We start from the raw sequence: 13,886 nt of genomic DNA, 5'->3' as shown, positions 1-13,886 counted from the left end.
TTTTGGCCTCGATCAATTTAATTATTCGAGTTATTCGAGGTACTCGAGGAATCGTGACAGCTCTACCTGGCTGCTCGCATGAAAAATTGACCAGACGTCGAAACTATCGCTGCAGCACGCATGCAGTGTCGCTTTGGTGAGGCAACGCACTGCGGCCGGTGTGATCGCTCTCCCCTGTTAACAAGGACGCCGAAATGAAAGTGCCTCTGCCAGGCATTGCTTCAGCATAGGATAGGCGTCTGGTGTGTTTGGGCTGTAAGACCACAGTAAACAATGATGAAGTGAGTGTCATACATGGAACCTTCAGCAGGAGAAAGTTCTGCCAAAGCCAGACTGGTAACTAGTGGGAAATCTCAGCAGGTTGGTTTAGCTTAGCTATTAGGAATTAAAGCCCAATTTATGCTTTGTCTGTCGATACTTTTGAAACCGTCGCCGACAGAAATGAGGGCTTGAGTCAACACTTTCAAGTGTCGGTGAGAGGTGTCTGCTACCTAGTGAAATGTCTAGTGTCGCTGACTACGTCACATAGTGTGATTGGCTATTGTTAGGATGACGTCATCATTCCTACTTTGACGTCGTCATTCCTACTATGATGTCATCGATCACTGATGATGTCATGATTCATAGGCGTCTTTCATGCCTTTCGCCGGTGATGTCATAACACAGGTGATGTCATATTCACATCTATAAGGGCCTGTTCCTGCAGGCTCTCGCCAGTGATTCATAAATTCACATCAAGGATCATACCAATCTCTGCAACGTCTGCAACCTGCAACTTCTGCAACCAGCAACTTCTGCAATCTCTGCGACCGTTCCCAAACCTCGAACTGTGCAGCCCCAGCCATCAAGTTCCACAACACCCCAGCTTCTCAAGACCTACCAAGTTTCCCGTGGCCCTAAACTACCCGCGAATAGATCCACATGTCCAACACCGATCCTGACAGTATGAATCACTCCGAAACGGATTTAGCGGATAGATTTCCACCGATCAAAGAGGCCTCAGCTGACCCACCAGGTGGTCAGCTGGATATCTCCACTCATCCTGATACCTTCACTCATCCTGATGTCTCCACTCGTCCTATCACGTTCGGAGACTTCCAGATCATACTTAAGCACCTGATTGCCCACCAGGAGGAAGCAATCCAGGCTGTGGCTTCCAAGGCCGAGGATCGGTACGCCCTCTTGATTGGCCGGCTAGATCGTCTCGAAGGGCTAGGCCCCCAGGGTGTCACCCCGCAGCCTCTGCAAGACCTCGCACTCGAGTCAAGACGCCTGATTGCCCACCAGGAAAAAGCAATCCAGGCTCTGGCTTTCGAAGCCACTGATCGGCACGCCCAGCAGGAAAAAGCAATCCAGGCTCTGGCTTCCGAAGCCGCTGATCGGCACGCCCTCTTGATTGGCCGGCTAGATCGTCTCGACGGGCTAGGCCCCCAGGGTGCCATTCCGCAGCCTTCTGCCCCTCCTGCCCCAGCTTTCGAGCGCACCGCCGTTCCGGAGGTTTCCAGACCTGCTACTCCCCCGTCCACAGCGGCCGTTGCTTCTAGCTCTGCCTCTCGGCCGCCCCCAGCTGCTAAGGGCATATTCTGGGGGGGAGTTTGCGTCATTCCAGAGCAGGGGCACCCACATTTGAGTCCCAGCAGCCATCTGTACCGTGATCTGACCGGCAGGGTTCGCATCACACCAGAGGAGAGGCAGCGCCGTTTGGACACCCGGAGCTGCCTGTACTGTGGTCGAGCCGGGCATTACCTCTCCTCCTGCTCCCGGCGTCCAGTAAGTGGTCCCACCGCTCGCCGGCCCGTGGTACTCTCAGTGGATCAAGACTCTACGTGTCCAGCCGAAGAATCTGTACGGTTGGGCAGCGTTCCCTGCAGGACCCAGGAGTGGCAGTGTGTCTCCAAGAGGGTTAACGAGTTGGAGAGGACTGTCGATCGTCTCATTGGGAAGTTCAATCGCTGCCTGCAGATCGGCTCCGTCCCCCCGCAGGGGGCCCCCGAGTCTGCTGGCCCTGAGGCACAACCTGAGGCACAACCTGTGGACCTGCCCCTCGCCGAGTCTGAACCCGTACCTGAGGCGCAACCTGTGGGCCTTCCCCTCGCCGAGTCTGAACCCGTACCCCAGCAGCAGCCAATTCCTGTCGTTGACCCACACGTAGGTTCCAGCTTCATGCTGGGAGGTTCCCGTAGTGTCGTCAGCCCTCGGTCAAGAGCAAGAATCAAGAATAAGAGGCGTTTAAAGGAGGAGACGGTGGGTGACCTCCCCAAACTACAGGTCGGGAGGGCAGGCCTCGCTGTGTCAGATCCCCCTGCGGCTCTGCCTTCGGAGACGGCGGCATTTGACCCTGACAGTCAGGATCGGTGTTGGACATGTGGATCTATTCGCGGGTAGTTTAGGGCCACGGGAAACTTGGTAGGTCTTGAGAAGCTGGGGTGTTGTGGAACTTGATGGCTGGGGCTGCACAGTTCGAGGTTTGGGAACGGTCGCAGAGATTGCAGAAGTTGCTGGTTGCAGAAGTTGCAGGTTGCAGACGTTGCAGAGTTTGGTATGATCCTTGATGTGAATTTATGAATCACTGGCGAGAGCCTGCAGGAACAGGCCCTTATAGATGTGAATATGACATCACCTGTGTTATGACATCACCGGCGAAAGGCATGAAAGACGCCTATGAATCATGACATCATCAGTGATCGATGACATCATAGTAGGAATGACGACGTCAAAGTAGGAATGATGACGTCATCCTAACAGCTATATAGATGGCACCCTATCTCACAACCTGATGACATCCTCCTTTCATAGTGAAAATGTGAAAACCAGTCAACTCAAAATAATACTTGAACTGGCCATGATGTTTATTAATGAATCCATTGTTGCAATGTTTCATCCACTCAAACAATGTCAACTCATTAGCGATGCGCGGGTCACCCAGAACCCGCCGGGGCCCGCGGGCTGGCCCGCCCCGCAGGCAGGCTGGGTTGGCAAATTATGAAAATATCGCGGGTGCGGGCAGGGCAGGCTCAGAACGTGACAAAGCAACATTATTAAATAATTTAGAGCAGTGAAATACGCAGAGTAATTAACCTTAAGAGGTGAACTCTCTCTCACACGTAGGCCTACACACAATCAGACAGACTCCTGCTGCACTCTCTATAGCCTACATACATGGAGTAAAGAAACGCTTCAATGAGGTAGCCTATGTGCTCTCAAAACAAACATTTTGGAAGGATTATTCGCTGTAATTATTATTTGAAGTGTCCATAAAATTAATGCCACGCAGATTTTCTGTTGTGGACTCGACTGTGATCTATTTGTCAAATTTACTGCAACGTGAGTAGGCTGTGACCAATTGAGAGCGCATGAGGTAATTAAAAGAAATCAGATAGACCGCAAGTCTGAAGCCATATCTGCAAGCCGTGTGCGCACCTGCTGCACTACTACGTTTAGTACTACTGCAACGTGACCAATTGAGAGCGCATGAGGTAATTAAAAGAAATGGAGAAGAATAAGAAGTGTTTCTGTAGCCTACCTCTACCTGCTACCTCCATTTGAAGACCTTGGATTAATTGAAGAAAGGCCGACATGAAAGCAGCCGCGCATTTCATCCAGAGCAGTAGGCTACAACTGCTGTCGCGCACGGCAGCATGTGAGTGTGTGTGTGTGTGTGTGTGAGAGAGAGGGGGGAGAGAGACAGAGTTATTAGCTACTTTGCACACCTTGGAAGCTCTGCTGTGCTCCTCCTGAGTCCGGAGACATATTACATTAACACATTCACTGCCAACAGTTTTTTTTTTACTGTAGGTAGCTTCTGCCAAGGTTTTTTTTGAGGATTCTGGCTCATCTTTCAAGAGCCGAGGATTATTTTCTGCTAGGACTTTGTGAACACAAAATATCTCAAAATAACTACCGTAATAGAATGTGTGATTTCTCTGTCTAAAAGAGTTAGTTTGTAGAGTTAGTAGTTATGTAGGCATTAGCAGTTGAATACAGCATGGTTTCAGCGTCTGAAAAGGAAAGCTGAGATAAATGCCTTTTTGTGAAATTCGATAGAACAGTCACTTTAACCATTTATTTTTGGCATCAGTAAGACATCAGACATCTAAACAATAGTTCTGAACAGTAATTTCCTCCATAACAGCACCCCCACCCCCCTCTCCTTCAAACTCCTCCCTCCGTGGGTGTGTCTCTGGTGGCTTTGCAGCGTTTGTCACAAGCGAGTTTCTGCTGCCTGTCTGTGCTGCCTGGCTGCTGGCGGCCCCTCACGGGCGAGTCTGGATGGGGCTTGCTCGTTTCTTGGGGTTTCGGTTGAGAGCTTTGATGAAGCTTTGTGCGATTCTGGGCTTTATGCTGCGTGTTTCAAAGTGTGTTGCACCCAGTCTATTTTTGGAACCCCCCACCGTTGTGCGCCACCGTTGTGCGCCAGCGCGAAAGCGTTTTCGCCAAACCATTCTACAGTATGAGAATGGTTTCCTCACGCTTTTCCCTGCAGTTTTGGCTCGGCTTTCTCTAGTCTGGAGAGCACTGTCGCCACTTAGTGGGTCGGTGGAATGGGTTGTACACGTTCGGTGGCTCCCATATTTTTATAGGAGATGTAAAAGGGTTTGATCCACGTCCCACCGTCAATTTTTTTTTTTTTTTTTTTTTTTTTACGAGATAACTCGTCGACGGCAGTGAACGTGTTCAATTGGCCGTTGCGGGCTGCTGGGTTGGGCGGGGCGGGCTGGCTCCAATGACAGGTTGGGTTGGGGCGGGCCTTAAAAAACCCTGACCCGCGCATCACTACAACTCATAGTGTATAACCGCTCATCTTTATGCTGAGGCAATCTGACCGTACACTCAAACAATGTCAACTCATACTGTATAACCGCTCATCTTTATGCTGAGGCAATCTGACCGTACACTCAAACAATGTCACCTCATACCAAATTATTTGCTCCATCAGGTTCCTTGCCTTTGGTATGGGAAAGGCTAAATGTTTTACAGTAGTGCAAACAGAATCCAAGAGAGTAAAGAGATGGTATGATAATGAATTCTCCCCAGGAAGGCTTATAGATGACTACCGCTGGAGAATTGAATAGAGCTTCTCCTCTCCAACACAAAAGGCAATGATTCTCACTGAGCTATGGTTAGCGTGAAATTCACTACCCCCTTCATGCATCAATCTTCTTGCATAACATATTTTTTGGGATGATAACAGGTTCATGTTGATCCAAGAAGTCAATCTGTGAGAAAAGAAATCCTCTTTCTTGTAAGATTTGACAAGCATTGGCCTGACTGCAGTTTGCGCTGAAGGTTAAATTATGTTGTTGAAATCTTGTCTATTGCATGCATTGTAAGGAGGAATGTACTCTAATTGTATAGGAAGACAGTGTTTATCTACTTTATCAGAGTTCTGGTATGTGAACAGATTTATGTTCTGCTTCTGCAGCAAGCTCTGGAGAACAGCGGGTTGAGTGTGGTCCAGTCACAGAGTAACGGCATCAGACAGTCCCAGAACCAGTCCACAGAGGGCGCCACTGCAGACAACAAGAAAGTATCTGGCCCAGATAAACCAGCCAAGGAGAGGAAGAGGAGCATATTCAAGAAACCTGTACAGATGCCAGGTAGAGTGGCTCTCATAGAAGATTCACATGTGACCTACTAAAATATTGTACATTTGTTTGCTAAGTTAAGTCAGAAGATCAGAAATCAGCTTTATTTGCCAAGTATGTGCACATCAAAGGAATTAGACTCCGGTTTGCTTTGCTCTAATACAAGGGATCAGCGTGACATCACATCCACCCAGAAATGCGGAACCCCACAGTAGTTAACTAGTATGAGTTGTGCCAATTCTGCCAAACAAACGTTAATATCTCAAAAACTATACATCACATCGCTTATATTTTGACATTCTGAGTGAGAGCAGAAGTAGCTCAAGAGTTTGATGTATGTCGTGTTAAAGTTGTGTGAACTGTCGCCGTTTTTAAATTGTAAACAGCACAGCCGGCTAGAGTGGGATGCTCAGGCTCCATAGGGTCCTATTGCCGTTTCCAGTCATGCGGTTTGTTTACCAAAATGCGGATCAGCTGATCCCTCGTATAGTACTCACATTGCATACAAAAAATGAAAGGGTGATTGGGGAAGGTAGGGCTGGGTTCCTTCTGTAATCCACAATTACCCGGAAAACAGACACAGGCAGACGCGCCGTGTATTTGTTTTGTTTGTTTCTGGCTTCGTCTGACGTAAATAATTTAGATCAATAAAATGTTTTCGAATTATCCCTAGGCTGCAAACTCATTTAAACTATGCAGATCAAAGTGGTTTCTGACGAGAGTAATGTTACCGTTAGTGGGAGGCTGTGCTCCCCCGAGACTGCGTCCTCGTCCTCGGCCTGGGAGCGGGCCCACGGCTGCCGCCGGAGGAATCGCCGCCCGTGCACTCCAAAAGGGTTGCGGAGGCTGCTCGCCCTGGAGAAAGTGCCTCAAAGTCGGGCTGATAATCCTGTAACATCATTTAACATTTAACAACATCATTTGAGTTTATTCAGGTAAGATGTCAATAATGTAATGACACATCCAGCAAGAAACTGACTATAATGAAGACGTGTGCCAACTTTGACGACGTGGTGTTCAGTATTTTAAGAACACAGGGTTTTTTTCATTTCCTGAAAAGTTACCGTTTTGGAGATAGGACGTTTCCCACCGACAGCGACAATACTTTTTTTTTTTTTTAAACAAGGTTTACCGTAAATTCCGGACTATAAGACGCACCGGTCTATAAGCCGCGGGACCAAAATTGACTATTTTTTTCTTCTATAAGCCGCACCGGTCTATAAGCCGCGGGTGTTTTGATGTTTAATTACCATATGAAAGGGTTCGTGCACAGAGAGGAATGTCGGGAAAGCGATGGCTGTTTGGGGAAGCTCCCATTTATTAACATTTCAACAAAACAAAACAAAAGTCAGGTCACTAATCCCCAGACAAAATCACACAACAATAGGCTATATGTGCAGCAAACCTGTAACCAGAGAAGTCAAGTCACTAATCCTCGTCTTCCTCTTCTTCCTGCGTACTGAAACCACCAAAGTCCTCATCTTCAGTGTCGGAAACGAACAGGTTCAGGGTGGCTTCGTCAACCACTCTCCTCTCTCCTTCATTGTCACTCAAAACCAACGAACTCCTCTTCATCACTGTCGGCATCGAACAGCCTCTGACGGCCCTCAGCGCCAGCTGTGGCGGCGTCATCCTCTTCATCCCGCAGCAGTCCAGCGTTTTGGAACCCGTTGGTGATTGTGGATGTTTTCACACTCCTATAATATTCCGTGCTGAGACAGTTCCTCCTGCTGCACCGTCCAACGCCTCACCATTGACTCATCGATGCCCAGGTTACGCGCGGCTGCTCTGTTTCCCTCTTTTAATGCGAGATTGACTGCTTTCAACTTGAAAGCTGCGTCGTGTGAATTTCTGCGTACCTTCCCCATGGTAAGTGAGAGTGTTGCTTCTACTGCTCGTTCTCATGCTGTCGAGAACGAGCAAAGCTTTTTTTTGGTGAAAGAATCCTCCAGGGCGCTTCTTGTTAACAGTCCGAGTGAGTGGCAGGTCGAACGTCAAAGGCACTTCATCCATATTTATGATCTGCTCCGGTTCGATGGAATATTCCTTGATCTTCCTTTGTGTGAATTCGCCGAAGTTTGTGATTTTCTCCTGGTAGTCGGGGGAGGGAGTTGATGGCCGAGTGGCCGTTTGCTTACCGTAATTACCATATGTAAGTGGTCACGCACAGAGGGGATTGTCGGGAAAGAGATGGCTGTTTGAGGAAGCTCCCATTTACCGTATTACCGTAACATTTCAACAAAACAACATAACACAACACCACCGTTGTTTATTTTTACAGTGCACACAGTGTCCGCGGTGTGGTGAAAAGAGGGCAAGAGAGGAAATTAAAACAGAAGTGGATTTATAGTTAGAAAGAGTGCTAAAAAAGAGAGATTTTATTTGTATTTTTTTTTTTTTTTCTGAAAAAATCCATAGATAAGACGCACCGTTATATAAGCCGCAGGGGCCAAAAAACGGGAAAAAAGCCGCGGCTTATAGTCCGGAATTTACGGTATTTTAAATTTTTGAAAGTAAAAGCAAGGCATTACAAGACAACATGAACTGAGCATTGGGCTCATAGCTCCAGTACCCCTCCCATTCACCACCCTCTCACCCCACAAACTCTTTAAAAAAACATCATCATATTCCCACCCCACTTGGCAAGAAACATCTCAAAAACGTTTGCATTGAATTACTTTCACACACACACACACACACACACACACACACACACACACACACACACACACACACACAACGATGGGGAGGGAGAGAAGGAAAGAAGAGGGGGGGTAAAAAAGAAAGTCAAAAAGAGAAAACAACAACAACAAAAACTGTATACATATACTAATCAATCCAGGCTAACAGCTGGGCATCTAAAGCCTCTACAAAGTCAAGAAATTACCTCCATGTTGAGTAGAATTTGGATACTGATCCTCTCATGGTATATCTGACTTTTTCTAGTTTTAATGACTGCATAACCTCCTTAATCCAACGTGCAAAAGTGGGAGGGGAGGCATCTTTCCATTTGAACAGTATCAATCTCCTAGCTAGTAAAGTGGTGTGGTCTACTAGGTTGAACTGAGCAGCGTTTAGGTGTGCACCAGCTGGAACCACCCCAGAAATGGCACTCCAACGAGAAGGTTCTAAATGATACTGCAAGACAGTGGCCAGGGCCTCAAAAATAAGTTGCCAAAACTGAGCTAATTTCGGACAGGACCAGAACATATGACTTCGGCCCAATTCCAATCCACCCCCTTACTGACTCAAGCCCTTAGAGGCACATTCACGTGAAGGGAGCGAGGGCTTAGGGATGTCCCACGGTGAAATCACAAAGTGAATGAGGGCTCGGAGTGAGCCCTTTCTGCCCCCTTACCGTAAGGGAGCAGCTGTGGCCACTTACGGAAAGGGAATTGCCCACAATGCATAGCGTTGTGACGTATAAAACGGGGTTACCGGGGAAGGGCGCAAATATCTGTTAAAAAAAAAGAACACGCACGAAACGAACGAGGAGACCGAGGAGCCGCGTGTACGGGGTGCGCTGGAATGCGTAAATTGACAATGAAACATTACATTAATAGGGATTTTAGATTAGACAAAAATATTATATCAGTGGAATGCAAGTAGTTATATTACACAATCCTAGTATAATCATCTATCATTTCTATTACAATTGCAATCCACAACGTTTTTGATAAATGAGAAATAGTGTTACCGAATCTGTATTGTACAGTACTGACATTGTGTATAATGTTGGGTGACATGTCATTATTAAGCTTATTTTAATTATAATTAGCCTACACAGTTATCAATTGCAGATTTTGCAGTAGGCTATATTTATTATTTTTAAATGACCTGTTGTCCACTCTGTAGAGCCAGAGCCTGGATGAGAACAGACTCATCAGGGAGTCTATCCCTCAAACACTTTAGGTGTCTTGACAATAAACAATATATAGCGAGCCCCAAACCTGCCAGAGTCAACATCATCTTGTCAAGTGCAAAGGGCTCTGCTGTCCCAATCCTTCTATTTATCCAATGTGGATCCCTTCCACACTTGATGACTCAACCACTTTCCGCTGGCGGCCATTAGAGGGAGTGAGGGAACAGGGCTTGAGTCTTTAGGGGGCGGATAGGAATTGGGCCAAAGACTGGTGGTAGCTTGTTTGCATCTATCACAAGTTGAGTCTAGCTCTGGATTCATTTTAGCCAGTTTTTTTTGAGTAATGAAGGCGATGGACCACTTTAAACTGAATAACACAATGTCTCAAGCATTCAAGATTCAAGATTTATTAACTGTCCCAAAAGGGCAAATTGGATTGCAAAAAGCGTAGTACAAAGTACATACATAAAAACAAATAGGACAATAAAGACATTATAAAAACAGTCTAGAGTAGCAGGTTAAAGTGCAACACAACAGGTAAAGTGCAAATGACAACAGTAGCAACGATCTAAAGTGCACAGTAGAGATATAAAGTGCGTAGTAGCAAAGTGCAGTGTGGCGAGTGACTGCCTTCACTCTCAGCAGCACATTTATATAACAAGAAAGAGCTACAATGTATCATTGTATTAAAGCACAAAGGAAAACCACGGTCCAGACCAAAGGGCAGACAAAGTATATAATACAGATATACTGTACCCCTAAAGGTCCTTACACACCGAGCACGTTTTTTTCGTGCGATTAATTCGCACGTCAATAATATTTTCCGAACCTATATCAGTCAATGCAACCGTGCATACCAACGGCGAAGTTTCGCGGAGCGTTATTGCGGTGTTTATTTTTTCGAACCACGGTCGATTTTTCAGAAATTCGCTTCCGACGTGTACACATCTGTGGCTGTGATTGACAGGTGGGTCAAAACTCGCATCGCAATTTCGTGCCGTATATTCGCATCGCTCTTGATGTGTAAGGACCTTAAGAATAAATAAAGATAAAAGGATAAAAAAATAAAAGGATAAAATAAATAAAATAACAGCAACGGCAGATGGGGAGACATTACATTTGTACCCCAGCAGCGTTCATCGCTCTGATAGAGACAGGCACAAAGGAATTTCTCTATCTGTTCTTTTTAACTATGGGGGCACGAAGGCGGAGCCCGGAAGGAAGCAGCTCATATTCGAACCTCAGGGCATACTGAAGAAGAGTGTATTCTCTTGATTGCTAAATCCCATGCTTCCTCAGGAATAGGTATTTCCATATCCTTCACCGATCTATTTTTGAGGGGTTCCAGTGGAACTTGGTCAAGAGTGTTAATTATAAAGTAAAGCATACCAATATATCCTTTTACAGCAGGGTTCAGTTTTACAGCAGGTTCAGTTTGAGGATACGGTCCAAGGATACGGTGGACGCTCTGGAAAGTGGCACAAGTTGGAGCGAGAAAAGTCACGAATCTGCAGATATCTAAAAAAAAATTAGACGGGGGTAGATTAAACTTAACGGAGAACTGATCAAAAGATGCAAAGGTGTCCTCAATAAATAGGTCCTCAAGGGTGGATATTCCCTTCAGTCTCCAAAGTACAAAAGTACTATCAGAAATAGAAGAAGGGAAAGCATAGTTCTTTGTGATAGGTGTGTTAATAGGAATATCTTTAAATTTAAAGGCCTGTCTAAATTGCTTCCAAATCTACAATACCTATTATGAAAGAATGTACACCTATAATAAAATTGCCTAGGTGGACGGGTAGCGGTGTCTGTCTGTCTGTAAGTCACGTTTTGCGTCACAATGTCACTTTTGTGACGTCAGCTGGGCCGAAGGCCCCGCCCAACCGATACCATGGCACCACCCACACACACAGACACCCCTCCACCCCACCCCACACACACAGACTTGGCATAGCGCCACTTACTGGCAAACACAAAAAGCAGATTATCTCGAGAACCATTTGTCCGATTAACTTCAAATAATTTGGGGAGTGCACTTAGGGGTACCTGATGGAGTTCAGTGCTGAATTCTGTGCTATTCGTCATAGCACCACCTACTGGCAAACACAAATCGGTTTATCTCGAGAACCGTTTGTCCGATCGACTTCAAACTTGGGGAGTGCGCTTAGGGGGGTGTGATGGAGTGCACTGCCAAATTTTGTGCAATTTGGCATCGCGCCACCTACTGGCAAACACACAAAAAATTATTTTCAGATTTCAAAGTGGCCCCGGAATTCTTAAATTTGGGAACCCCTGCATTAGTCGATTAACAGATAATTTATCACCAACTATTTTTAGAATTGATTAATCGTTCAGACCAGCGTTTCCGCTAGCACCCACAGCCAGCTAGTCTTCTATGACATTAAACTGATTATCTTTGGATTGTGGACTGTTAACTCATTCACCGCCAAAGACGTCTTTGACGTGTTATCAGAAATAGCCATCCACGCCAAAGACGTGTTTGACGTGTTTTTGGTTTTATTAGTGCAGCGCGTGCAGCAAACACTTTCCCAGCCTGTGACACAGACACAGGTCCCTGCCTTCAAAGGGTAGCCGACACCACGCGATCAAACACATACCGCAGCTGTTGTTTGAAACGAGGAAGAAAGAGGAAAAACAGAGAAACGCGCTTCCTTGTAGAGAGGAAAAAACGCCATTGAAACCCCCCTCGCCGCGCTGCACTGCTGCCTTGCTGCAGGGCGAACCTGGATTGCCTAGTCAAACCCGTGACGAACATGATCGATCCGGTTCCAGCAGCGCCTGGTCCCAAAGCCAAGCCGGACCCGTTCCTGTGTGTGTCGCAGCATTCGTCCCAGCCCGAACGAGAGGAGGAAAACGAGCAGAGGCAGAGGAGGCAAAACGCTGATGGGGAAGGAGGGGGAAGGAGGTGCGGGGGAAGGAGGTGCGATCTAGCAGCAGCTGTGGACAGAACTCTCTCTCTCTCTCTGTGTGTGTGTGTGTGTGTGTGTGTGTGTGTGTGTGTGTGTGTCTGTGTGTGTGTGTCTGTGTGTGTGTGTCTGTCTGTCTGTCTGTCTGTCTGTCTGTGTGTCTGTCTGTCTGTCTGTCTGTCTGTCTGTCTGTCTGCACACTCACACTGAGCAAACTGTATTGTTGAATGTAAAAAAAGCACTTCATATATATATATATATATATATATATATATATATATATTTTTTTTTTGTCATTTGTGTCATAATGAATAATATTTACATGTCTGATGTCAATACAGTTCAAAATAAAAGAATTGAGAGCGAGTTCTGCCTGAGATTGTGTGCTGTACATAAATGCCATTTTCTGCAATTTCTTTTCTCAGAGAGACCTTTTGGGTGAAAACAGGGTGTATATAAATGGCTATAAGTAGAGTACAGAACATGCTAAAAGCTCACTTTTTTTTTCCTGGTGAACCCAGAGACGTACATCTTCATTTTGAGGTATTGCAAATCACTTTGGTGCTAATAGATAATTTACTGTGGGTCTTGAAAGATGACCAACAATTATGAAAATCTTTGGCCTGTGCTAAATATTGGCAGTCCTAAACTGGCCATGAATGAGTTAATCAAAAGGTTGTTGGGGAAAAGGTGATTGACATTTTGACATACATCACCATTTTGCAGATCAAATGACTAATGGATTAGTCAAGAAAATAATAGACCGATGAATCGCTAATGAAATGAATCATTACTTGCAGCCTTAAAACCATGCTGTTTTGATGAAGGATGGTTTGACTAACAGCCGAGCTCTTCCATCAAATTTATGTCACTCTGTACACCCACTTCGCTTTGCTTTATTTCCCAGGCTCCATCAGGGAGGAGAACGGCGTCCGCTGGCATGGCTGCCCATACTGCTCCAAGGAGTTCAAGAAGCCCAGCGATCTGGTTCGCCACATCCGCATCCACACCCACGAGAAGCCCTTCAAGTGCAAGCAGTGCTTCAGAGCCTTCGCTGTGAAGAGCACCCTCACCGCTCACATGAAAACGCACACGGGTATCAAGGCCTTTGAGTGCCAGTGCTGTCTGAAATGCTTCTCCACCTCAGGCAGCATGAAGGTTCATATGCGACTCCATACAGGTGAGCAGCAATCAACTCCTCGGGAGAGTGGCACTTCACATTTTATTTCACAGGGAAATAATTGAAAATAGCATGACATGCACCTATTTAGCAATAAATGCCAAAAATATATTTTTTTATTTTCTTGTTCATATATTATTGAAAATGTTGCATCTTTAGTGGTTACTTCATAGCGTACCAGTAGGCATACAGAATAATACAGAATACAGAAAACGATGATTCCATTACACAACAACGCTCCATGACAACAGCGTTTTTGGGGCCTGAAAATGCAAAAAAGTGAAAGCAGGTTCCAGAGTGGAATTCTTTGATAACCCTTAAGCCCAATTTAT

The 13,886-nt window shown here is 46.0% G+C and overlaps 1 protein-coding gene across 1 annotated transcript in view; it reads left to right on the top strand.

Annotated features, from left to right (window-relative positions):
- Positions 1–13,886, top strand: part of znf236 (zinc finger protein 236) — a gene marked incomplete at both ends in the record, with an annotated part of 185,875 nt that overhangs the window by 46,299 nt on the left and 125,690 nt on the right. The window contains 2 exons of the mRNA XM_083637612.1: positions 5,423–5,597; positions 13,282–13,554. Of these exons, the coding sequence (XP_083493738.1) occupies positions 5,423–5,597; positions 13,282–13,554 (448 nt within the window). The remainder of the gene's footprint in view (positions 1–5,422; positions 5,598–13,281; positions 13,555–13,886) is intronic.

The sequence above is a fragment of the Poromitra crassiceps genome (genome assembly GCF_964638095.1).
Source record: "Poromitra crassiceps genome assembly, chromosome: 1".
NCBI classification, from domain to species: Eukaryota; Metazoa; Chordata; class Actinopteri; order Beryciformes; family Melamphaidae; genus Poromitra; species Poromitra crassiceps.
This window is presented reverse-complemented; position numbering and strand designations above follow the sequence as displayed.